General features: G+C 41.2%; 1 protein-coding gene across 3 annotated transcripts in view; it reads left to right on the plus strand.

The window, feature by feature from the left end:
* The window catches only part of FECH (ferrochelatase), a 33,823-nt gene extending 8,765 nt beyond the window's left edge, over positions 1-25,058 (plus strand). For 2 of the 3 annotated variants that reach the window (XM_082354994.1, XM_082354996.1), the window contains 9 exons: positions 2,308-2,427; positions 3,954-4,102; positions 9,807-9,941; positions 12,551-12,657; positions 16,105-16,203; positions 19,368-19,475; positions 19,896-20,060; positions 23,051-23,110; positions 23,585-25,058. In XM_082354994.1, coding sequence (XP_082211120.1) covers positions 2,308-2,427; positions 3,954-4,102; positions 9,807-9,941; positions 12,551-12,657; positions 16,105-16,203; positions 19,368-19,475; positions 19,896-20,060; positions 23,051-23,110; positions 23,585-23,719 — 1,078 coding nt within the window. In that variant the 3' untranslated portion in view covers positions 23,720-25,058. The remainder of the gene's footprint in view (positions 1-2,307; positions 2,428-3,953; positions 4,103-9,806; positions 9,942-12,550; positions 12,658-16,104; positions 16,204-19,367; positions 19,476-19,895; positions 20,061-23,050; positions 23,111-23,584) is intronic. The other variant, XM_082354995.1, reaches the window with a different exon arrangement.
* Positions 25,059-26,948: the final 1,890 nt, after the last annotated feature.

A 26,948-nucleotide genomic window follows, 5' to 3' on the forward strand; every position in this document is an offset into this window, starting at 1 on the left:
ATTTTGAAAATTTAGGCTGAGAATTCAGATTTCTACTGCATCCACCTATTACTATGTTTGACCAAGAAAATGGTTTCTACTTGTATAAATTTGACACACTCTGTTGCCTAAAATTATTGCCAGACATTATTAACATTTTTTTTTAAAATTGCAATTAAAATGCCATCATGATATCATTAGCTTTAGAACACTTTAAGAGCAGTCTTCCAAACGAGACCCATCTCATCAGGATTGCTGTAGTCACTGCATTAGCTAGAGGTGGTCTTGACGTAGGAGATTTAGAAAGTAGACCCCTCGGCATTTGTAATAATGGTGTTTTTTTTTTTTGTTTTTTTTTGTTTTTTTAAATTTTTTTAAATTAATTAATTAATTATTTATTTATTCTTGGCTGTATTGGGTCTTCGTTTCTGTGCGAGGGCTTTCTCTAGTTGCGGCAAGCGGGGGCCACTCTTCATCGCGGTGCGCGGGCCTCTCACTTATCGCGGCCTCTCTTGTTGCGGAGCACAGGCTCCAGACGCGCAGGCTCAGTAATTGTGGCTCACGGGCCCAGCTGCTCCGAGGCATGTGGGATCTTCCCAGACCAGGGCTCGAACCCGTTTTCCCCTGCATTGGCAGGCAGATTCTCAACCACTGCGCCACCAGGGAAGCCCAATAATGGTGTTTTAAATCCACATCAGGCTGCTTATTCCTCGGCTGCTTTATCAAGAGTGAATGGAGAGCATACCCATACGATGGAATATCATTCAGCCACGAAAGGGAAGGAAGTACTGATTCATGCTACAATATGGATGAACCTTGCAAATTTTATGCTGAGTGAAAGAAACCAGACACAGAAGGCCACATATTATGATTCTATTTCTGTGAATAGGCAAATCCATAGGCCCAGAAAGTAGATTAGTGGTTGCCAGGGGTGAGGGAGAGGGAGAATAGGGAATGGCTGTAATGGGTAAGTGGGGTTTTGGGGAGTGAGGAAAATGTTTAGGAATTAGATAGCTGTCGTGTTTGCCTAACCTTGTGCATATATTAAAAACCACCAAATTGTACAGTTTAAAATGGCAGGTGTTATGGTATGTGAATTATATCTAAATGTTTACAGGGCACAAAAAGAAAAAAAAGGATGAGTGGAAGAAACACTCCTTGTCCTTTCTTTTCCCCACCGGCAGCCTCTTTCACTCCTGTCACATGGGGAAAGACAGGCCCGCAGTTCTCCACGGTCCCATCTCAGGCTTTGACCTTGTGGTTCCGACCAGAGTCATGGTCTTCTGGTGGCTCCCCGAAGCTCAGGGGAGACACTTGGTCCTGCTGTGGCCCCATCTTGCCCCCTGGCTGGTTTAGGAATAGAGAACTCATCCTGGCCTGGCTCACTTCGGCGGTGCAGGCCTCAGAGCTGCTCTGGATTTTATAAGTTTACATTTTTTGCATAGTCCTTTTTTAAAAAAATTTCCCAGAAGCTGCTTGACTTTCTTTTTGTTTCCTTTTGCTCATCCAGTGGTTGATTCTTTAGCCTGGGACTAATTTGAATAATTCAGAACAGTGTTTTACAGGAATTACCTAAGTAGTGGGTTTTAGATGAAGGATGGCGAGGTGAGTGTAAAGTGAGAAATGTAGTTTATCACAGCAGGGGACACTGAACAGGAGTAAAGGCAGGCTCTGGAGAAGGAAGCAGAGTAGCAAGAAATAATTTAAGCCATTAATAATTTAATAATTAACTAAAGAGAAGGGAGTAAATAAGGGCATGAGAGATGGGCTGGTAGTTTACTGGGGAGGTTTAAAATTATAGGGAAACCCACAGCTCCTCTGTGTAGAATAGAACCTACTGTTTGTGCCAGCTTATGCTGAATAAGTACATTATGCACTTAATTGTCAAAATAACTTTTTGAGGTAATTGGTGGACTCTCTATTTTACAGATGAGGAAACTTAAGCTTGGAGAGATCAGGTAACCTGTGTAGGCACGAGGCAGTCATGTGAACAAGTGTTTCAGCTGCGGGACAATTTTAGGTTTACACCTTGACCGTCAGTACTCAAAGAATGGGATCTTTGTTCAGGGCTGACAGTTTAATAGGGGAATATTTGGAGCCCAGGGAAAGTCCAGGGAGAGAGATGGAGCTAGGAGGTGAAGGTCAGAGTCTGAGCTGGGACCTTGGACCGTGCAGAGCTGGAGGCCTCATGCGTTCACTGTGATGGCAGTGGAGAGATCTGTAGCTTTTCATCTTTGCCTTGAACAGATTAGATGAGAGTTTGCTAGCAGAAACAAAATTCTACCCTAGAAGTGTTACAAATCAACTGTTGCCATTTGATTTATGTAGGAAGCCGAAAACTGGAATATTAATGCTGAACATGGGAGGCCCTGAAACTGTCGGAGAAGTTCACGACTTCCTTCTGAGGCTCTTCTTGGATCGAGACCTCATAACACTTCCTGTTCAAAAGTAAGATACATGTAAATGCCTATACTTATCCATAACCTGTGCAGTGCATTTTCCCTTCCATGTATCTCAGTTCTGTAGTTAAAAAATAAATAAATAAACGGTTTTAGTGCACATCTGGTAGTGCTAGAGCAGCATTATTATTTTCTATTAGTTATGAGAAGGCTATGATGTCAGAAGAACTGTAGGGGAGAGAGAAAGCAAGTTAGCAAGGATTCCCCTTGGGCCGTTTCCTCCCCAGAGCTCTGGAAATTGCAGCGGTCTGGACACAGCTGAAGGAGCTTTACAGATGTATTTGTACTTTGTACTTAACCGTCTAACACTCAGGGAAGCAATGGGTATTATTCATTTGTGCTGTGAAATTGAGTTCTTGCTGTCCTTCTTCCCTTCCTTTCATTCTTCCCTCCCTCCTTCTTTCTCTTCTTCTTTCTTTCTTTATTGGTTTTGAGGTATGATTGATATTTGTTGTATATTTTGATGTATATAACTGAGTTTCACAATATCTTTTTTTAAAAATTGGAGTATAATTGCTTTACAATGTTGTGTTAGTTTCTGCTGCACAGTGAAGTGAGTCAGCTATATGCATACACATATCCCCTCCCTCTTGGACCTCCCTCCCACCCCCCTCCCCCATCCCACCCATCTAGGTCATCACAGAACACCCAGCATAGGGTCTTTTAATAAAAAATTTATATATGCATATGATAAGAAAATGCAAATAGTTAATAAGTGTTTATAGTAAAAAGCAGGTGTTTCTTTCCCCTTGGACTCCAGCCTCCCACTTGCCCACCCCTGAGGTAAGCACTGTTAGATCCAGAAATAGTCCAGGCACATCCAGGTGTATATATACACGCGCACACACACACACATCCCCCCCTTTTTTACACAAACGTGAATGTACTTATGTACATCATTTGGCACTTTGCTATTTTTTTTTTTTGAAACTTAATTTATCTTGGAGATTATTCCATAACAGATTATATAAATCTGGCTCATTCTGTTTCATGACTGTATGGAATTGCATTGTATGGTCATACCTTAATTTATTTAACCAGTGCCTCACTGACGGACACTTAGATTGTTTTCAGTGTTACAGTGAACATTCTTGTGCATACATCTTTGCTCATGTGGGCAAGTATATCATAGGATTAACATGCATTTTCTTAAATAAGAAATGTCTTGTACGTCCTAGTTCCTATTAGGTGCAGGATCAAGAGGTGTTAAGTTAGTAGCTAGCTCACAGCCAGGGCCTCTGCACAGGTGTTTGGGCTCCTGAATCTTCAGGGCCTGCTGCTAGAACAGCTTGTAGGGCAGGGTGGGTACTCCTCAGAGACTGTCTGGTTCTCTCTCTCTAATCTGGGCCGAAAGAGCAGGCTGGTGTCAATGACGTCGAGCTTCTTTTTTTAAAGGCTTGATCTTAATAGGCTCTTCTTAAAATTTTGCTTATCTTTTTTTTTTTTTAATTGAGTAGAAAATGTTTCTGAGGTTGCTTAGCTGGAATAAAATGATTTCAATGTTCAATGATTTAGTAAGCTGGGACCATTCATTGCCAAACGCCGAACCCCCAAAATTCAGGAGCAGTACCGCAGGATTGGAGGCGGATCCCCCATCAAGATGTGGACTTCTAAGCAAGGGGAAGGCATGGTGAAGCTGCTGGATGAGTTGTCCCCGCACACAGGTATGGTGTTTCTCAACTCACATCTCACTAGGTTTGTTCTTTCAAAGTTTAGTTGTGAAATTCACAACACTGTTGGAAGCCAAATGCAATTCTGGGTACCAGCAGCTCTCGATTTGCAGGGGTTCCTACATGATGCCCGGCCACTGAACTCAGTTCTTGTGGCATTTTCCTTTGTCCCCAGATGTATGCCTTTTCTATTACTTCCTTATGTTACAAATAAAAAAGCTAAAGTTTTGGAACATTAGTCTCAAAAGGAAGTTGGAGATGTGTGTTAAGTTGAGCTGGATTATAAGGAAGAGGCTACCTACCATGAAAAAAAAAGATGCATATATCATCATCCTGGAAAGAAATCTTTGGTAAATAGGTTGAGGCTGCTGCTATTGCTGTTTCTTTCTGTGTGGATGACTAATTAGATCAGCATTTAGAGCAGAATTAGCTAGCTGCTACTGCAGCCATGAGGCTCTAAGCAACTTTCAGCAACCGCTTTCAGCTCTTGGCAATACCATGATCGTGAGTCATTTAAGTGCCTCGTTGGGCATGGCACTAAAAGGAGGATTGCACACATCTGGTGACTGTTCTCTGAGAACCTCTAACGCAAATTATAATGTGCAGAATGAAACATTAACTACACGAAGGAACTCTAAGTGCCGTATTTAATTGCATTCAAGGCACCATTGATTGCAGGACGCACCATTGTTTTTATATAATACGAAGACACAAGACCTCTGTCAGTTAATTTTAAGACGGTGTCTGTTGTAGACCAATATAAGGTGTTAAAACAAATAATGTGCATCTTAGGACACATGAAATGTGTTCATTGCAGACAGTTTAGGGTTCAGGATCGGGACAGTGTGACACAGTGGGGACCCTCAAGGAGAGCAGCCCCGCTAGGCAGGACCAAAAGCGTTTCACTGAGCATCAGCTCGAGTTGCTCTCAGAATCCACTGTTTGTGTCACACACGGGACAAAGGGCTCCAGCCCTCGGCAGAGCATCTCACTTGGAAAATTGTTCAGTTGTGCTTTTGAATATTAGGTTTGCTCCCTGCCTTCACTTGTGACTTCAGGGCATTTCTTATACCGCTCAGCCACATGTGACACAGTGAATCTTTTAAAATGTCGGGTGAGGGAAACTTGGCTGACCTCACCTCGCACCTACCTGATGGAGAACAAACTCTCTAGTCATGAACCGCTTATCACGATAAAATGTTTAGCGTGAACCACATCTGCAATTGCTATGCTGTCTTCGGTGGACGAAGGCAGCGGAAAGATGCCATTTTTCCTGTTGACGTCTTAGTCTAGCACCCATCACCATAAAAGCCCTAGTAGAGCTGTCAGCCTTGAAAAAGGAGTACAGATGCGTCCTTCCCACTTCCTTCTTTCTCTGTGGTGAGACTGCTGGCTTGTTCAGACCAGACAGGCCAGCGGCGGCCTCTGCCTCCCTGGTTGGTCTGGAAAGGGTCCCATGGAATGACCTGGATGTATAGCAGTGTCCCACTTGCTATCAGATACCTGGTGTTGATGACCCTAGGGCCTGCCACCAGCCTCTGTGGCCCACGCTGGGACCCTCTGAGGCAGGCAAGTTCAATTCTGCCTTTCTCCTGCGTGGTAGATGACCACCTCATCATTTACGCAAGCCTGCTTTGGGGGTGTTTAATGCGGCCCAAGACCACCCACGCATTCATTCATCAGTGGCCTATTGAGTGCCCTGCGCTGGTCAGTGCTGCTACTCAAAGTTGAAAAACATGGTTTCTACTTACAAGAAGCTTCTAGTCTCGTGGGGCCTTGCTGCTGCAGGCCAGTCTGCTCCAGGGGCAGAGAGAAAAATCCTTTGAGGACTTATTGGAGGGATACCCTACAAAACGAGTATAGCAGCTGATGATCACACAGAGTGTGGATATAGGAAACAGTCTCAAAGTTTAGCAGGTTCTTTGGGGGAACTTTGCATTGAAAAGCAAGAGGATTACCAGATGCGGCTCTGTGGCCCCCTCTGGGCTCGCCCAGGTTACCCAGAAAGAAGTTTCTTGTCCTGCTGTTCATGCTTTGCTGAGTGGACCTGAAGCCCCAGCTGCCGCTGGGTGGGACAGCACTGGGTTCCCTCCCTCCCTCACCCCTTCCTGCTGCTTCTCCTTCCTGCTTTCAGGTTTCCTTTCTTTCTTTCTTTCTTTTTTTTTTTAACATCTTTATTGGAGTATAATTGCCTTACAATGGTGTGTTAGTTTCTGCTTTATAACAAAGTGGATCAGCTGTACAGAACACTCTATGACGTAAGTCACAGCAAGATCCTTTTTGACCCACCTCCTAGAGAAACGGAAATAAAAACAAAAATAAACAAATGGGACCTAATGAAACTTAAAAGCTTTTGCACAGCAAAGGAAAACATAAACAAGATGAAAAGACAACCCTCAGAATGGGAGCAAATATTTGCAAATGAAGAAACTGACGAAGGATTAATCTCCAAAATTTACAAGCAGCTCAATACGAAAAAAGCAAACAACCCAATCCAAAAATGGACAGAAGACCTAAATAGATATTTCTCCAGAGAAGATATACAGATTGCCAACAAACACATGAAAGGATGCTCAACATCACTAATCATTAGAGAAATGCAAATCAAAAATACAATGAGGTATCACCTCACACCAGTCAGAATGGCCATCATCGGGTTTCCTTTCTATTCATCTCTTTCTCATTCCTCCTCCCTTCTTATATTTTTTTCCTACAAAATTATAAAGTTTACTTTTGAACTGTGTCTATTTGTTTACATGTATTTGGAAAAGTTCTCTTTAGTCAAAAAAAAAAAAGTGATGATTACAACCAGATAAAAATGTTTCATTTTTGGGACAAGTAGTTGTTGCTTGGTGGCCAGTATAGATATTTTGAGACTTGCACAGGCTCTGCATAGAATTGACTATTGACTAATTACAGTGCGTTACATGAGGGAATATGACTTGGAATTGGTTTCATGTAGTAATACTGCATTGCAGTCATTTAGTGGACACAGAAGGAAATAGATGAGAAGTGCAATCATTTCACTTAATGAAAAGTCTAAATCTAAAATACATTTTAAAAATTATAGTTTAGTTATATATGGCTGCTTTTAGTGAAGCTCTAAGTAAGTGCTACTCAGTAAAATAATTTCATTCTTTATTGGATGCAAAATGGGTTCATTTCAGATGGAGCTGGCTTCCCCATCCCTGGTTGTATGACGTCAGGCAAATAACTTACCCCACTAAACCTCATCTTAACAGATGATAACAGAACCCAACTCGTAGGATCACTGTGAAAATGAAATAAGATAATCCTGAAAGGCATTAGCACGGTGCAGCGTATATGATAAAAATTCAGGAAATGTGAGCCTTTATTATTCACCGTTGGCATAGGGTTCATGATTTGATACAAATTACAAAGCATTATAATAACTTCATACCATTCTATCAAAGAATCATGTACGAATCAGACATTTGAACTATTGCACGTGCTAAATGAATGGACTGGAGATGAATGAAGTTTTACTGTTTACAAAATGGCTTTTCTGTTTGTTCCTTTTTTAACTTCTTTGTAGTTCTCACCCAAGAGTGTTCACTGAGCAGCTGCTCTGAGGGTGGACGAGGCTGGGCCAGTGAGTCATGTGTTTGGGGCTCACTCTGGCCAGATGTGGTGCCCACCAGATGTGGTGCTAGATGACATCCAGGAGACTCCTTCCTCTCCCTGCGCTCCTTCGGGGGTAGCCAGGAGCCTTCGTGAATGCTTGTTAGTTCCTCAGGATAGGCCCAGTCAGAGACAGTGCGTTGTCACTTTTTCTAAAATATGTTTTTGCAGGCCGTCTTGAATTGGACCGTTTAGAAAGCATTATCTGTTCTTTCCAGAGTATTTTACTCTGTCTCACTTCCAGATATGGTCACCGCCCTGCCTTTATCTGTGAGGGAGGCCTCTCCACCTCTCTTAGTCTGTAACATTTGAGGAACTCCCAGACCCCAGGCATTTAGGCTACAACTTTCAACTACCGGGCAGCTGAAAAGAAAACAGAAGAAGCTGGTTGACCCACAGCATTCAGGGGACCTTACTGTGTCAATCTGATCATTGGATTGTCTCAAGATAGATTAGAAAGCAAATTCCACTTCAGCCTCGGCTCAGAGCACCAAGAGCTCCTGAAAAATGGACTTGATGATATTGTGATAGTTGGCAGTTTTAGCACGAACCACGTAATCTTTGAACAATCGGTCATTTGGAGTTTGCTTACAGGGCCATGCCCTCTGGGGTGTTTTAATTGCAGGTCACCATATTTTATGCAAGAGACCAAAAATTTGGTAGCCTAGAAGGGACAGGCAGCTGAGAATGATTTCCATTTGTATCCCTTCCTTCCTCTTTTTGTAGCTCCCAACCGGAGAATATTGAATCAGACTGTCCTTCGCCTGCACAGACACGCTTCTCTTCCCCTATCGATATTCTGCTTCTGTTCTTGGCAACATGCTCCGTTGATTCAGTCCCCTGGGTCAAGTTTCCGAGGAATGTTTTCTGTATCTATATATAGCACACACATATATACATATGTATAAAATATACACGCATATGTATATACACACTCATATATAGAGAGACACACACGCAATAGATGTATTATCTTTTTCTGCACTTCAACCTAAATGTTTCTTGTGGCAATTTAGTGTCATGTTCTTAGTTGCAGCCCTGGCTTATGCCTGGACAGTAAGGTCATCTCGGGTTTACTATTACTTAATGTTGTGTAGTGTATTTTCAACTTCATCCCTGAGTATAAGTTGAGTGTAATCCTATGAAAAGACAAGGAACTAAAACTGGGTAACTTTAGGAAACTTTCAGTTTTATGATTTTATAAATGCCTAAGAAATTGGTTGAGGATGCTTTTAAAATACAGGAGGAGATAGGAGAGGGAATTGGTAAAGTGATAGGAGAAGGAACGCACAGATGTGCCCTGACTTGGGCCGTTTAGGTGCCAGAATAATGATTTTTAAATCCTACTTAGCGCCTCCAACTTAAGCACTGTTGTTGGTTTGTTCGTTGATTTGTTTTTCATGTAAGTGAGGAGAATCATTTCAATCATTTGTTATTAGTGCACTTTTATCGAGTATCCCAGAGCTTTTATGTAAACTAGGTGGCCTGGGGTCTGAGGAAACAGGAGGAGGGGACTCGGGTGTTGGAAGAGGCTGGGGGCGAGGCATGGAAGGAGCACAGGCTTTGGGGTGGGGAGACCCACGTTACAATCTCATCTCGACCATCTGCTAGGTGTGACTTTGGGCAGGTTCATTAACCTTTGAGAGTCTGTTTCCTTATCTGAAAAATGGGGTTTAGATGAGAAAAAAAAAGCACAATGTCTCCCATGGTATCTGGTACCTACGAGGAGGTTATACTTTAAGGGTAAATGCTCTCTGCTCTTGAGTCTCTCTTATCTCAGCCAAGAGCAGAGAATAAGGCCCAGAAGCTTGAGTGTTAAAAACCATATGCTAAATAAAGGTGTGTGTGTGAGGGGGGAGGTTGACCACAGAAAATAGTGATTAAAAATCCATATACTAGCAGAACACTGGTTAAGATCCAAGGACTATTCCAAACTTGCCCACATTACCAGAATCATAGGAAATTAGGTTAACTGTCTTTGTTCTGGGCACTGCATTCTGTTTGGAATCTATATCAAGATGAATACTTTCTCCTTTCCACGCATGCTTCCTAATAGCCCCTCACAAATACTATATTGGATTCCGGTATGTCCACCCGTTAACAGAAGAAGCAGTTGAAGAGATGGAGAGAGATGGGCTGGAAAGGGCGATTGCTTTCACACAGTATCCACAGTACAGCTGCTCTACCACAGGTAAGGCTTCTCTCTGACAGTGGGAGGGTAGATCTGGCCCTGGCAAAAATAACCAGGGAAGCTGAGCGCGGAAGGAAACGATAAATCATTTTCTATTTGAATGGCAAACCCAGCCTGTCTGTTTTAAACCTGAGAGTTCAGGTCAGTCCGTTTGAAATCTCATGGTTCATCTGTCCCTTGAGTTATTAGCCAGTTGACTGAGAATTACAAATTGTGGGTGAAAGGCAGTGGCTTCCAGTGTTCAGTGCTTTAATGCAGCTGTACAATGGATCAGTAATGAACCTTAAGCCACTTTCTATGTTTGTGTAATAACCCTTATTTTTATGGCTACCCTAATATTCTTATTAATGTAGCAAAGTTGGTAGCTGTTTCCATTTTGCCAGCGAAGATGTTCATATAACATTGGAAATATTGGTATGTATTTTGGTTATGCTTTGGTTATGGGTTGGTTCCTAGTTAAACCAAAACCCAGTTTAGGGTTTCCTTTGCAAATTTCTCTCAGTGTTCTAGATTTTGGGAAATGTTATTAGGTGTTGTTTCCTATATATTTAATTGGAGCTGGAGAATAATCTGTTTTGCCAATCTCTGTATCATTAGGTATAGGTAAATCTTCTACTGTCACCCACAAATACATTTGTTTACATCCTTTCTCAAGGCTTGGGGTCAGCACATTTTTACTCCCAAATTGCTTTTGGACATTAGTGCATGTTATTTCTATAACTATAAGGAGAAAACAAAAGGCTACCGGAAGAAATCTTAGAAGCCTGGTGTGTGCCTTAAATATTTATTCAGAGCACCTGTGAAAATGTCTGAGTTCTCAGACACCCTCAAGAGTTTGAATTGTGATTTCTTTTGGACATGTACCTCAATAACTTTAAAATGTCTGGTAACGTTACTGGAGAATAAATCAGATTTTATAAATTTTTAAGCTATACTTTGGCCGGGCTTTCAAAAATATAACTCAACATGTAAATGTCCGCTCTCAAAATTAAACAAGTTAAGAAGATGGTTATTTATATGACAAAGGATTGACTAGGGTTTCATTTCACAGCTGGCTCTAGCAGTGTGTTTAAAACAGTAGTGTCTGTGCAGCTTTTCCCTAGTACCTCTGGTGTAAGGGCAGATACATCCCTACTTCAGAGATGTGAAAGCCTTTGGGAAGCATGTTCATTCGTTGAGGCCACTAGAGTGTCATTTATCTGTTGTTTTATTTAGACACATATTGTGGCAGCACCAGTATATTCTATGTATCACTTTTTTTAATCATGCAATTTTTTAAATTATGCTTTTCCCTTAATTACTACTTTTGATAGTTCATTGAATGTTTCTGAGTGATTCAGAAGACCTGCTGTGGCTTCCCGAAGTCCTTCTGTACATCTGAAAATGCTATTCACCTGTGAAATGTGGTTTGCAATGTGAAGATGGTGGTGACTACTTTGTGACTTCTGGAGAGATGGTTTTTGAACCTGGAATGGACTCAGCTTGGATTTATCTGACTCATTGTACTCTGCTCAGAAAAATGGAACTCCATTTATTTTTTTGAATATTGAGTCTTAGCCTGAGAGTACATGTGATTTAAATACGGCTTTGTCCTGGCTAGCATTTTAATTTGGAGACCTAACTGATTCATAGTTCTCATGGAGAAACCAGTGGTGTTGGGAAGCGTGGCAGTGTTTTGGAGCATTTGCCCCATGTGAAGACTGAGGAGGAGGCCCCATGTTAGGGTCAGTTTCCTAGGATTAAGGCTTGGCTCCAGTGCCAGCTCCTCTAGGCCAGGAAAAGAATTGCACTGGATTGGCACCATCCGCTTTCCCTTAGTCTTTGAATTTTCATGATTTCCATCTCTTGCTTAGAAATACAAGTTTTGTTGGATTACCTGTAAGGACATTGGTATTCATTTAACTTATTCTAGGGAATGATGATAATTTTATAAAGCAGGTAAAAACAGAGAATGCGCTTAGAAACCTTAATAAGCTGCTCTTCTTATCAAACAAGCCATTAAAAAGGATGGTTATAAAGCTTTTATTGGAATGTGGAAAATATTCATCTCATAATACTGAGTAAAAAATACCCTAAATACTCAGGATACAAAACCGCACATGTCCTAAAAGTATAACTTTGTAAAACAAAACAGCTGTAAAGAAAAACAATTGGAAAGAACTACCTTAGAATAAAACAATGACTGTATTAGCATGCTGGGGTCACGACCAGTTTCTTTTTTGCTTTCTTTCCCACCCCCTACATTTTCTGTAAATGGGGTTGATTACCTTCATAATGGGAAAAAAAATTTAACGTGCTTTCAATTGTAAGACTTGGTCCTTGCAAATAATGACTGCTTGTATTTCATAAATCCGCCGCCATTGTGCTTCTCTAGAGAAGTGGCCTCAATACTCTTTGAAAGGCTGTTGAAATTGATTGCTTTTTAGTGATCTTCATGTGCAGGGTAGTTAAATCTATATGCATTTTAGAGTATTGAAGTGATTGTAATTAGACTGATTCTGTGCAGAAGACTTACCTACTTTGAACTTACAATTACTGCCTTTACTAGTCTGTTTTTTATTTTCACCATAATCCACATGCGTGTACTAAGTGGCCCCTGTATATTTCAGGCAGCAGCTTAAATGCCATTTACAGATACTATAATGAAGTGGGCAAGAAGCCCACGATGAAGTGGAGCACCATTGACAGGTGGCCCACACACCCCCTCCTCATTCAGGTAAGCCAGCCACTGCCAGTGGTGTCTGTCACCCCAGCTTCTGGTGTGGGTCCGGTTCTTGTCCCTGCCTGGTTTGTGGGTGTCCCGAGTCTTACTGTTCTCTTACTTAAATTGTGTGCTGGGGATTAAAAAAAGGTATTAGAGTCTTGATTTATTATGACGGGAGGAAATAAATTTAAAGATTGAAGGGTAAACTCTTTTCTTTCTTCAGATTAATAGTATTAGTTACAGACCATAGCAGAATTATGTTTTGAGTTTTGTGTTTCACAGTGACCAAAAGAACGTTAAAGATTATGCAAGGAAAAAAAAAAAAAAGATTATGCAAGTTGTTTCATTTAATCTCCATTCATAGACTGAACAGCTGACAAATAGATCCTCTATTTTCTAAATCCTTTAAAATGTCAAAAGATTTAAAAATTTTAAAGGTAATATATCTACATGTTCTGAGACAGAATAAATTTAACATTTCAATTGAGAAAGTTTCATATATTAAAAGAAATTTCAAATTTCTTCTACATAGTTTATGTTTATAATATGTATAGTAATAGATGTTTGATTTTAGGAGAATCCGTTGAAGCTACAATTCTAAAGCTTTGAATTGGTGTTATTAATTACTTTTTCACCCTTTGAATATGGGAGTACTACTGGTTGTTGTACTTGATCAAACAAATATTATTTTGTTCTGTTGGTGGAAGTTTCTACCTTCGAGTTAGTTTAGGTAGAAGAAATACTAAGTGATGTGGAGTTCATCCGTTTGTTTTTCATTCCTTGGACAGTCTCTGGCAAAATACCAGCTTAACACTTTTTTGAAGGCTGGAGTAACTTAAAATCGATAACCACTAGATGGTGGTAGACATCGTGGAAGGCAGGCCGGCTCGCCCCAGAGCAGATGCTGTTTTCCTTAGGCCTGTAGGTGCTGTCAAGGGTTAACGCTTAGGTTAAAATCCAGTTTTAAGTAAAAAGTGCGAAGTGAAAAGGAGGCACCTTCCCTCAGGAATGGGTGTAGTTTTGGTCTCAGTGTGGTGTCCTCCCTCCCAGTTTGCTCTTTGCTGGGTCCAGTCCGGACCGCCTGAGCCCCAGCCTGGCCTGCCTGTTCTGCTCTTGGAGGCCAGTGATGGGAAACGAGGGGGGTTTCAGGTTAGCACTGACATGTGGCTGCAGAGAGCCGAGGGATCTGCACAGCATCTGCCTGCCCTAATTGAGGGCGTAATTAGATTTGCATTAAAATTCAGTCCTTTGAAAAGGGGGGAAGCAGAAAGATGGAAAGGTCTCTTCACTGAGGAAGTCTCCCTTCATAAAATGAAAGGGAATTTTAGAGGCATTTATCTGCCCTCCTACATGGTGTGATTGAAGGCTCTGAGAGCCGCCTGCTTCTTTCATTCTGCAGAGGGATTGCACGTAGAAAATACCGCAGATGGATTTTAGATGATTTCAGGAGCACTTCTGCCGGCCCACGGCTCCTCAGTTTTGATGAAGCTGAGTCTGTTGAAAGCTGTAACAAATCGTGTTTCTACTTGCAGTTGTGCAAGATGATAAAAGGAAAAAATACTACTAAAATCTTGAGGAAACAAAAATTTATGGTTAGATTTTATTAGTATTATGACGATTACATGAGGAGGTTTGATATCTAGCGGAAATAGAAAAAAACCCCAACTAAACAAAAACTAAAAGTAAAAACTGAAACTAAAAATTTTGTGTTTAAGTCTACATTTCTATCAGTACGTATTATAGGTAGTAATTACTCAAAATAGTCATTTTACTACTGTATCTAGCTGTTGGAATATTTGGTGTAAATGTATGTTCCAGGCTCCTACTTAAACTTTGCATTGGGCCTCCTTATCTAGGCTTTTGTACAAACACAGTCTTTTCTGAGCATCCTTAGTCTCCAAACACTGCAAAGACCACCAGAAAATATTGCTTTTGTCTGTATCTAATCCTATCACATTGACTCTATAGGTAAATTATAAATTTTGAAAAGGGAGCTAACTCTCTAGGCACCGTTTTGTGTCTTAGAGCATTAATTTGTCAAATTTTGTGGGTTCTGGAAAGATGAATAATATCCCAATATTTATTAGGGAATAATTTGCTCATCCTGTAGTATTAACCACTGATATATCAAAATGCCAACAAGTACAAATTTACATGGTTCTGGTAAATTGTCCTTTATAATTTTTTTTAATAATGTTTTAAAAACCTTTTTATTTGGAAATAATTTCAAGCATTGGAAAAGTTACAAGACTAAGAATAGTATATAAGGAACTCTCATCTCTTTGTTTAGATTCACATATTAATAACGTTTATCCCACTTGCTTTATCATTTGCATGCTCTGTGTGTGTATGCATATATATGTGTATCTATGTACACATAATTTTTTTCCTGAACCTTTTGAGAATAAGTTTTTTATATTTATATATATATATATATATATACATACATACATACATACACACACACACACACACACACATACATACAGACTTATAAAACCACCCTTTACACCTAAACAGCAGGGATATTCTTTTCCATAACAATGATACAATATTCAACTTCAGCAAATTTAACATTGATACTTAAATCTATCTAATCTACATTCATATTCCAATTTTGTCAATTGACCCATTAATGTCCTTTGTAGCATTTGCTTTATAAGTTAAATGACAGAGTGATTAAAGAGTGAGATAAAAGAAAGCCTCTTCAGATCTGGTATTTCAGCACCTATTTTGTGACTGGGGGACGTGCCAACTAAGGAAGGGAATTAACTGGTCTGGTGGAGAGAGATGTGAGGAGGAGGGGGGGCTGCGTTCTAGCCCAGGTTCCGCAGATGCGATGCGGCTGAGCAGGCTGGACGGGCCCCCCAGTCAGCCTCGGCTCCCCTCTCTGTGGATTTAACGAGAGTTGTACAACCTCTCATCTGTTGTTATGAAGGTTGTCATGAAGATTGACTCAGTGAGGAAAAGGTCGTAAAAATAGAATCATATTTTCTTATTCCTCTGTTATTTCTGTCTAATGTATTTTAATGTGATATGCCTGAAAGCCAAGCTAAGGGAGATTTAGTAAGACCCTGTAAGCTGTTTTCCTGCTAGGCGAGCAAATGAGAGGTCTTAAAACAACTTCTCCTTCCCATCTGTGTTTCCTTTCCATCTGGAAGTGTGCCCTGTACCTCCCAAGGGGAAGCATCCAGGGCGCTCGTTTTCAGTGAGCCATTAGCGAGCTTTAGAAGTTTCCCATCAAATTCCCCAGGCCCCTGAGACCGTTATGAGCCATTTTGATGATGAACCAAAGCAAGAGAGACTGTACAGTCTGCAGTTTTTTTACAAAGACAGTTCTGATGTTTGAGGGCTTCTCTGAGATTTTTTGGTGTCGCTCTCATTTAAAACATATTTTCTTTTCCTTCCATGTCTTTCTTCCCACTCCCTCCTTATCCCCCTTTCTTGGTGTTCCCACAGTGCTTTGCCGACCACATTCTGAAAGAACTGGACCATTTTCCACTCGAGAAGAGACGCGAGGTGGTCATACTATTTTCTGCTCACTCACTGCCGATGTCTGTAAGTAAGAACATTCTGTTGGATGACCCAGTGGTAGAGGATTTCGAAATGTATGACATGGACTCAGCTTCCATTCGGCCTAAGCCCAGTGCAAGGAGGAACTCTAAAATCTCAAACTGAACTTGGTGCTAATTTTAGACTCATTTCTTGAAGCCTAATAACAATTCATTCAGACTATACTATTGTGAATAGACATTGTCTTAATAAGTCCCTTTAAAATGGTAACTTGAAGATATATTCCTACATAAGAATTTTTAATAAGTGGGACAGTTAAAAGAAGACGGCTTTTGCCTGCCCTGTTGAAGGAACTCAGCCTGACGTTTCAGGGTGTTGGACTGTAGAGCCTAGCACTCTCAGCCCCATTCTTTTGTCCTCAAGACTTGGGCTGTTTGAATTCCGGGAAGTGATTAGTTTTTAATTTGCCAAGGCTAGGGAGCACATTTTGGCCGGTGAATATAGAGTGTGTCCAATTATGATCTGGTTGCTCCTGAGTTTCTCATATTACACTTGGGTGTTCATTAAACTACCGCATCTGTGCCATCACTGTTGCACTTGTGGAGACAAGAATGATGGAGCTGGTGTATATATGATATACAGAAGTGCTTGGGATAAGGAGCCAGTTTCATCAGCTTCGAACCAGCATTGTACCCTAAAAACATTGCTTTCAAAGCTGGAGAGGTAGAGAATTACATTTTCTTCGGTGTTATCAAGGTTTTAACTCCAGGGATAATGGAGTTAATCCAAGTGTCGTGTCTGGGGCCACTCTTCTAATTGGTCTGTGCTGCCACCTGGTGGCCACCAGGGGCAAGCCCTTTGCAGCTTTTCTCTCCTGCATGTCACCTAAGCGGTGCCAGGTTCAGCAGTAGGTAGCTCTGGAGAGAAATTTCTCTCTTCTGGAAGCCTGCCTATTCTCTTTACTGGTACCATGCAAATTCTCTTCACATGTCCATCCTCTTGCTCCGTCCTTCTCCTTTTTATAACCGTCCTGTGTGTGATGAGGCCGTGTCTGAAGTGCCAGAAGGGAAGCTCTCTAGCCAGGAAGGCAGGAAGCACATTTTTATACGTGAATGATTCCAGGTACTGCCTTTTCTCCTCTCGTCTCTCACCTCACTTCCCGTTCTTCCCCTCAGGGACTGAACATGCTGATTCCAGGTTTGTTTGTTTGTTTGTTTGTTTGTTTTGCTGCCCAGGGTCTTGGGTGGGACTGAGAAATACCATGAAGTCAGGAGGATAAGGATGGGGTAGGGAAGGCAGAGGGATTGTCGAGCAAGAAAACTGTTTTCACAAGCTCTTCTTTTTCCCCTGCATTTGCTTCTAATGACTTTTTCCCCGTAATGACTTTTTAAAAGCGTATTATGTTGAAGTCATTTTAGACTTACAGAAAAGTTGCAAAAATAGTACAGTGTTCCCTTAGCTTCTCCTAATGTTGACATCTCACAGAACCAGAGTCCAGTGATCAAAACTAAGGACCGAACGGTGGTACAGTGCTGTTACCTAAGGCCTTACTCAGACTTCACCACTTCTTCCTCAGTTGTCTCTTTTCTGTTCCAGGATCCAATCCAGGATCTTACATGGCATTTACTTGTCACGTCTCCTCAGGATCCTCTGGTCTGTGACAGTTCCTCATACTTTCCTTGTCTTTCATGACCTGGATATTTTTGAAGAGTGATTCTGGTAGAATGTTAGTTATTTTGTATCATGCTCCTCCATTTGGATTTGTCTGGTATTTTCTCATGATTAGACTGAGGTCGTGTATTATCAGGAAAAAAACCCCTGGGGTGGTCTGTCCTCAGTGTAGCATATCGGGGGAACATGCTGGCAATATGTCTTACTACTCGTGACGTGATCCCTGGTCATTTGTCTAAGGTGGTGTCTTCTGGATTTGTCCATTATAAAGTCACTATTTTTCTCTCTGTAATTAAAAATATCTTAGGCAAGCTGCTTTGAGACGGTGCAAATATCTTGTTGTTCCTCAGACTTTTGTGCACTAATTTTAGCCTCCATCAGTGGTTATTTCTGTGCTGTTCTAATGGTGACTTTATATTTCTCTCATTCTTTCTACATTTATGTTTCTAATGGCAAACTAACTTTTAGTAATATCATAAAAAGGTTCATCATTTTATTTCAACAGTGTTTGTTGAACACCTACTATATTCCAGGCAGTCTTCTATCCTCTATCACAAGATATGGGAATGAACAAAATAGACAAAAATCTTTGCCTCCAGAGAATGGGGGAAGGGGGACAGATAATAAACATAATACATAAGAAAATAATCTGGAATATTAGGAGGTAATAAGTGTTATGGGAAGAAATAAAGCAGGATAAGGGGGTTAGGGAGTTAGTACACAACTAAATATTAAAGAAGTAAAAGTAAAATTTCCACTGAACACTTTCAGAGGTATTAGCAAGCTGTTCTGACTGTGAGTAGCATTTGCAGACATTGTGCACAAAGCATTGCCACGGTCCGCTGTTGTGGGAAGAGTGGGGAAAAGGAATTAGAAGGCACAGGCCATGTCCTTGAGGAGCCTGGAGTCTGACCCCGCATGCTGCTTCTTTCTCTTATTCCGCTAGTGTTTACCTCTCTGTCCACCTGGTCCCCACAGACTCAGTAGTTCTGTACACTGTCCGTACAGCACTCTTTCAATTTCATTTCTAAAATCAGGGAGTTCCCTGGTGGCCTAGTGGTTAGGATTCCAGGCTTTCACTGTCGTGGCCCGGGTTCAATCCCTGGTTGGGGAACTGAGATCCCACAAGCTGGGCAGCGCAGCCAAAAATAAAAATAAAATCAAATGAAATAAAATCAGCCCCTCAGGTGACTACCAAGAGTGAAGGCCCATCCCATGTTGCCTCTTCCTTCCCAGTTTTTCTGTCTCATTTTCCCTCTTTCAGATGGGGGATTGAAGAAACCCATCCTCCACTGTCATACGTTGTCATTCAATTTGACGTGTTCCTAGGGACCTTAGAGATGATTGAGTACAGAGTTCTCCTTTGGCTGAGGAAATCGATCCAGGGAAGCCGGGCGTTGAGCTCAGATGGCATGGTCGTTAGCGCAGAAGACAAGGGGCGGCCTCAGGTCCAGGGCTCGCGCCACCTCACCGCACAGTCCGAGGCTCTCGGAACCCTTCACGGTGTTGGTGACTGGACACCCGTGTCTCTGTTGCAGGTGGTCAACAGAGGGGACCCGTATCCTCAGGAGGTGGGCGCCACTGTCCAGAGAGTCATGGAGAAGCTGGGTTTCTCCAATCCCTACAGACTGGTGTGGCAGTCCAAGGTAGGTGGCATCCACACGTCTGCAGGCAGCCAGCTCTCTTGAGGGCGTGTATTGTAGGACTTAGTTATAAAGTGATTAGATTTGGCCCTTTCACGTAGGCAGAAGGTTCTGTAACCCGACTGCTCCCATGAGCAGAAAGAACTCTGCAAGCAAATAAGATGGAGGGAAAATCAAGTGACTCCTGGAATTCCTTGGTTCCATTGAAACAATAGATTAGTTTTCATTGTAATCACAGAAACTGTTATTTTTTATATTTTGCCAATTTCGAGAAGGATTCAAGCTTAATACAGAAATACCAGAACCCATTAAAGAAGGTGTAAAACGTGGCCCTCACTCTTACAGGGAGGTGTGTGTATGTCCGGGGCAGTGGGCTGTGGTGAGACGTGGGTCCCTGTGTGCATTCATCCTGCTTTCTCATAGGTTGGCCCGATGCCCTGGCTGGGTCCTCTGACGGACGAGGCCATTAGAGGGCTTTGTGAGAGGGGGAGGAAGAATATCCTTTTGGTTCCGATAGCATTTACCAGCGATCACATTGAAACGCTGTATGAACTGGACATCGAATACTCTCAAGTTCTAGCCAGTGAGGTAAGTGTGGTTATTCATCCCACTGTGATTTGTTTTAAAAGGAAACTCTCTCTGCAGTGATCTAATTGTACCATTCAAAAATATTGCTCCATATATATGTTTGCATGTACTGTGGCCTCGTTGTTCTGAATCATACTTCATCTGAGTACTGATCTGAACACATCAACTTAATTGCATGTTTGCAGTGGGAAAGCACTTTTGTGCCTTTGTAAAGCTAGGTAGCCCAGGGATGACTGCGGGCGACATCATTTTGTTTAGTTGGAGTTACTATACCCCTTGAAAGTAATAAAAACTACATTTCCTTAAGAAAAAGTAATTGTACTTCTCACCAGTTTGGAGGAAAAGAATTTTATTGTTCTATAGTTCCTCTTCTTCACCTAATAGTGCCCTTTACGTGGGCTGTTACACTGCTTCTAGTTGGGTTTCGAGGCACATAGGAGTCACCGCCATTTAAGAGAAGGGCATGGAATGAACACTGGCACAGTGTGTGTAACTTCCTTGACCTCTTGTATGCACTCACTTAATTAGCTCTTTGCTACTATGTTGTGATCAATCTGATTATTGAAGTAACAAATACCATTCTGAGTTGTCTTGTAATGTAAGATGGATGTGATTGTCATTCACATGGAGAAAAACTATTGTTGACTCATCTCAGGGCTTCTGAGGGCCGGCCTGAAACCTGAGTCCACTTCTTAGCATTGTTTCTATGGGAATTGTGGAACCCTTGGGACCCAAGGAGCCCTTCCCTCTCATCTTCCACCAGACCTCTTGGCCCTGGTCATCCCACGTGTGATGGATGGGGCCCTGGCCTCGAAGGATACTTCACCCTCTCTGGGACCAGGTGGCAGGTGCAAGGAAGGGTGGAGAGTGGGCTGGGGGAGAGCTTCAGCGGCACCCGACCCCACAGGTTTTTGTACGTACGTACTGGTCATCAATCACACATTGATGAAGGTAGAGGGTGCCTAAGTTACTTGTCAGTAGTTCTGATAAGGAATTTATGGGAAAGTTGTAATTGGCTAAAATGAGGTTGTAGGGTTGTCTATGGACTTCATTTAATGATGCCTTCTAGGGACTTCCCCAGCAGTCCAGTGGTTAAGACTCTGCGACTCCACTACAGATACAGGCGACCTCTTGTTGGGGAACTAAGATCCCACGTGCCATGCGGCACAGCCAAAACAAAACAAAACAAATCATGATGCCTTCTATATCCCAGCAGTGACCCTGGCTAATGGTGACCTTGCTAGAAAACTGAAGTGCAAAGGCAGTTCATACCAGTGTATTTGGAAAACAAATTGTTGTTTATATTGCATGATAATTCACATTCATTCATATTACCAAACTGAGGTCATTCCTTAGTAATCAAATGGATTATTAGTGACTAATATATTAGCCTACGTAGAGAATAAAGAAAACCATCTACTACAATTAATTTCATTATTTTGAAGGGAGAATACACTACACTTAAAACTATTAACTTTCTCTTAAAAGTAGTTTGAAATTTTTGCCCAAAATAGAAATTATTGCTTTTTGATAATAAAAATAATAAAGAACTCATTTCAGAGAAGTATGACATAGTGAGTAGAACTCACTCAGACTCTTACCCCTGAGAGATATGTTAATATTTTGATAAAAATAAGTCCCCTTTTCCCTCTAAATGTGCGTGTATCTTAAAGTGGTATTCTTCTACACATTTAATAAAAATGGTATTTTATTCATACTGTTTTTGTAACTTTTTCTTTCTCTTAAAAATGTATTATGGACCCAAATATATAAATATAATTAGATCTATATAATTATTTTTTAACAAATCCTTGATTAGTATACATTTGAGATGTTTCTAATTTTTTGCTTTCATAAACTGCTCTGTAATAAACATCATTTTTCCGATTATTTTCTTAGAAATAATTCCTAGCGATGGAATGTAAATGTTGATACATATTTTATTGGATTGTCCCACAGAAATCCATCCTTTAACTCTCCCATCAACAGTGTTTGAGAACACTTGGGACTTCCCTGGCGGTCCAGTGGTTAAGACTCCTCACTTCCACTGCAGGGGGCGCGGGTTCGATCCCTGGTCGGGGAACTGAGATCCCGCACGCCGTGCAGTGTGGCCAGAAAGAAAAAAACAGTGTTTGAGAACACTGACCAACTGGTTATCCTGCTGTTACTTCTACATGAAGTTTTGGAACATGATCGATCTCTTTTTAAATTGAGAACTATGTGTTTGCTGAATCTCACCATTTTCCCCTTTCCAGTCTTCTAACTTAAAAGATAAAGCAACAAAAAAGCCATCAGCATTTCAGAAAGGGAAAGAGAAGATCCTAGCTACCTGAGTAAATAAGAATTAGACATTTCTCAGTTATTTGGGGGATAATTAGCTGGAATCAACTGCATATTTTTGGAGAGGGGAGCAGGGATGGTTGTAAAACAATCGTTAGGTTTTTAATTTAGATTTTTCTATGTAAGAATATATTTAAAAACCCAACTCTGCATATTGGATCCAATCTAGTTTCAATATACATTAAATTAATTTACCTCTTTTGGCACTTGGAATCAAAACAGGTGTAAAAATTTAAGTCATTAAAGCAACATTCTGCTTAGGTAGATTCTGTAAAAGTATGCATTAGAAAGGTAGACTAAAAAAAGAATGGTAAGCAGATTTAAATTACTTGAGTATTCTATCAGATACAAACCTCAAAAATGGTTTGGAAACAAAGCATCCATGGGAAGGTAATGGGATGAGGGAAGGAATAGAAATTGAAGAGCAATTTTATGATAAAGGGGTGAAAATCAGCATCTATGTTTGGTCCCGGGACTGTTTTTTCATTTCTGGGTAGTCTGGGAACACTTTGGTACTAAGACTTTGAGTTGTGTTTGTGTATGTGTGTTTATTTATTTATTTTATTTTTTGTAGCAGTTTCTTTAAAAAAAAAGAAAAAGGAAAATAAAACGTGTATGTGTTTTTCCTCCCTTTTCTCGTTTGATTTCAGTGTGGGGTTGAAAACATCAGGAGAGCAGAGTCTCTTAACGGAAATCCGCTGTTCTCGAAGGTATCGCTAGTGTTACAGCCATTTTAGTGGAACATGTTGGAGAGCAGTCCTCTGAGAAACTCTTACAGAATATTGGTTTTCTCACATATGAGAACATTTTGAGTTCCAATTAATTACAAAAATAAAATCGAATTCCTTATACTCTCGCTCTTTTCTCCTTTAGAGAGCCCCCGTTTTCTTACTTCTACCCACCTATCACTATGTCTAATTTAAAATCTGCCTTTCGGAGACAAGGTTCAGCAGGTGGGGTGAGAGGATCTCCTTTTCTAAAACCTGTATTTTCAACTTTTCTCTAAGCGGAGAATCCTTAAGAAAGGAAGGCATTATAGAATCGGGTTCAAAGGTTTCATAGGTTTTGAATGAAAAGAAACCTCAGGCCAGAGTGCTTCTTGGGGGAGATGGGAGAGGGGAGATGCGGGTAGCAGCAGCCCCTCCGCTTCTGACGGGCCTCGCCTTCCTGTCGTCTGTCCCCAGGCCCTGGCCGACCTGGTGCACTCGCACATCCAGTCCAACGAGCGCTGCTCCACGCAGCTGACCCTGAGCTGCCCGCTCTGCGTGAATCCCGTCTGCAGGGAGACCAAGTCCTTCTTCAGCAGCCAGCAGCTGTGACCCCGCCAGAGCGCCGCTGGGATTTGGCAGGTGCCCCGCCTCCAGACACCTCCGAGGTGGAGGACGATGTATTTAGCAATCAGGGAGGAAGTTGCATCGGTGTGGGCATAGCCTTTGGCCACAAACTGTGTGCTTTCTTGAGAAATGGACTCTGAAATCCTTATCGAGGGGTATTTTTATAGACCAAATACAGTAAGCATTTATAGTTCCCCTCTCTGGGTTAAGTTACTAGTTTGGAATGTCCACGAGGCTATTTTAAAAATGAGTTTTAAAAATTTATCTTATGAGATGCACACGTATTTTCAATACCGATTTTGGTTTTATTGCCCCAAAAAACCCCTGCGAGGGTACGGAGAGTGCCCTCTGTGGGCTATCAGAGTGAGTGAGATCTGTTTACAATCTCATACTTTTTTTTTTAAAGTGAACATAGTTGAGTAAATGAAATATAATTTGAAAAAAGAAAGGGTACTTAATCTTTCCCTCAGCCCGTGGGTTGCAGAATGCTGGTCCGGTGATGTTCCTACAGTGGCTGCTCTTGCCAGCGATGTCACTATTAATCAGTCATTTTGGTCCTTGTGTGTGAACCTCCCTTTCCTCACCATGAAACCGAATCAAGTGTAGGTTCCAAAAGTGCTTTGAGATTCCCCAGGCACACAGGGCTGATAAACGTGTAGCAATCCCACATCTGTCATCCCCACCTTGGTGGGAATCGTTGGTGCCACGATTCCCACCAAGAGGGGGGCCGGAAATGCTAATGAAGGGCTTCATGTCCAGAGCTCCTCTCAGGATCTCGTGGACCTTTCCATCGAGCATCTTCTTCATCTTGGTTGAATGTCCCCTTTCCGCATATTTGTTTGAAGATTTATTTTATAAAGTCAACTATGTTTGGTAACCTCAAATTCTTAATTTACAATTGTTATTATAAAAATTATATAACCATGCTATAGGAAATTTGAAAAATAGAGAAAAGGAAAATAACCACTCTAATGCAACAAGTATTATTCATATTATTGTATTTCATGTTAGTCTTTTCCTGTGGATATTTTAGATGCCATTGTAACCTTGAATTTGTGAGTGAAAAGTTGTCCTAAAATGTAGAAATAATGTAGGACCAGAGTCAGATCTTCTATACCTGGATTTATATGGATTTTAAAAATCTCTGATGGATCCATAGTGAATTTGTAATAATTACTTTCTCTTTCCTTTAAGCCTTACAACTTTGTTCTTCGAAAGTGCATTTCTTTTTTTTTTTTAAGCCAGTGAAAGTATTAGTGGAGTCATAGATCTTCTATATTCAGTATTTACTATATTAATAAATATGACATCATTAAGGTTTTAACCAGTCTGATTCATTCTCTCTGTTAAACCAAAAGTAATCCAAATTCATTACTAATCAAAATTATTAAATAAGAGGAATTTACTTTGTAGTACAAGAAGAGAAACATGCCATCCACGTTTGTTAATAGTTTTCCCACACTGATAACAGCTCTGAAATTTGAGTAGCATCTACATTTTTTTTTTTCCAAATTGGCTTTCGTTTTAGTAGATTGTGTTTCCAGAAGAGGGTACAAGGCATAGACAGTTGTTTAGAATTTTCCTCTTCTGTTACCACCCACTTTGGGGGGGACTAGATTCAAGGTAGGCTTTGAGTGACCTTGGCAGGATGGGGTAAGGAGCAACTTGTGTGTTAGCCAGAGGGCAGAGTTTAAAGCTGGCGGCCATAAGAAAGAACTAACACCTGTGTGTGTACGCGTGCGCTGGTGTGTAAGCCTAGAGCCCTTGACTGCACCCTTGGTACTGCATCTCTAAGCTCTCAACCCAGCCTATAAAACCCCTTCTGTCAGATCCTGAAGATGGCCCAGGAACATGCTTCCCAACATTGGGTGGAAATGGGAAATTCATTGAGATGTTACAAGCTGGAAAAAGAAAATTCTGAGTTGACCCCAAAACTAGTCTCCTAAATTGAGATCGTTCAGTTTCTCCATCTTAATATGGGAATCCTCAGAGAAAGACAAAAGCTAATCTTTTCTTTCCTTATTTCTAAAAATTATAAAATTAAAAACATTTAATCAAGATTGTACCCCAGACTTTGTAAATATCATTCCTAGGAGTTTTGTTCTAATTGCCTAATAATTGAGATTCCATTGTAAAAAACCCCTTCAGTAACTTCTCCCAGTCCAGGTGGCTTTCTTTTTATAGAAGCTAGCATCATAAGGTTTCAGGGAATGTACATCAAATGAATTAAACCTGAATATCGGATGGCTCAAGAAACCTGAATTCTGCTTAAATCATTGCCAGTTGAAATATTTAATCATGTCATAATTATATTGAAGTTTTGTGTGCTTGCTTTCTAACATTCCTGGTTAATTCAAACAGTGGCACCTGAAACCTTGATCTTTTTTTTTTTTTGCTAGATTTCTTCCAGCTGGACAGTTGTGTGGTATGACTATTATCTAATCTTTGCCTTAAAAGGCATGTTTCTTTTCACAATACACTTATTTTGGAAAGTATAAAGTGTGCCAAGCTATAAGGCACCGAGGTGAGTGGTGGGTACCGGTGGGCACTCAAGAGAAAGAAGCTGATGCTGTCAGTGTTCGCTGAATGGCACCAATATGACAAGCAGCAGCAGTGGGGGCCCTTTAGTGGAACCGTGGCTCCCAGCGTGAGCTGAGTCTTAGGAGGGCTCCGGGGAGTGGGTGACCTCCAGAGAACACATTCACAGTCTAGGCTCCCAGGAGAGGAAGAAATGCTTCTGCTTTTGCTGTGGGAATCTTATTAAGCCTTTCTTCAGGGAAGAGGAAGTGGAAAACAAACGCACCCGTGATAAGCAGTTTCTTACAATACACTCTGATAGTGTCGGCTTAGTCGTTTTTAGCTGAAATCATTAGCTTCCATTTTTAGCATTAACAGCTCCTGGCTAAATGAGTCTACAGTAAGCCATTAAGGAGGGATGTTGGAATTAAAAACATTTTTGGAAAAAAGCCTGGTTTGAACCTCTGTTAGAAGCCCTTGGGCAGGAGTCGCCGGGTCCTGTTTCTGGTTGTTTGACAGCCGTCACTCTGATGTTCCAGGTGCCCTCTCAGCAGCGTTCTCCTGAAATGAAATCGCGCAGGCCGGCTTTTTTCCTTCCACTCTCCCCAAGGGGTCGAAGCTTTACTTTCCTGACATATTAAGAAATAATAGATTTTACCCTGAGAATTCATGAGGTATTTTTACCTTTTTCTTATTT

This window comes from Balaenoptera borealis, assembly GCF_965194805.1.
Source record: "Balaenoptera borealis genome assembly, chromosome: 14".
Taxonomy (NCBI): domain Eukaryota; kingdom Metazoa; phylum Chordata; class Mammalia; order Artiodactyla; family Balaenopteridae; genus Balaenoptera; species Balaenoptera borealis.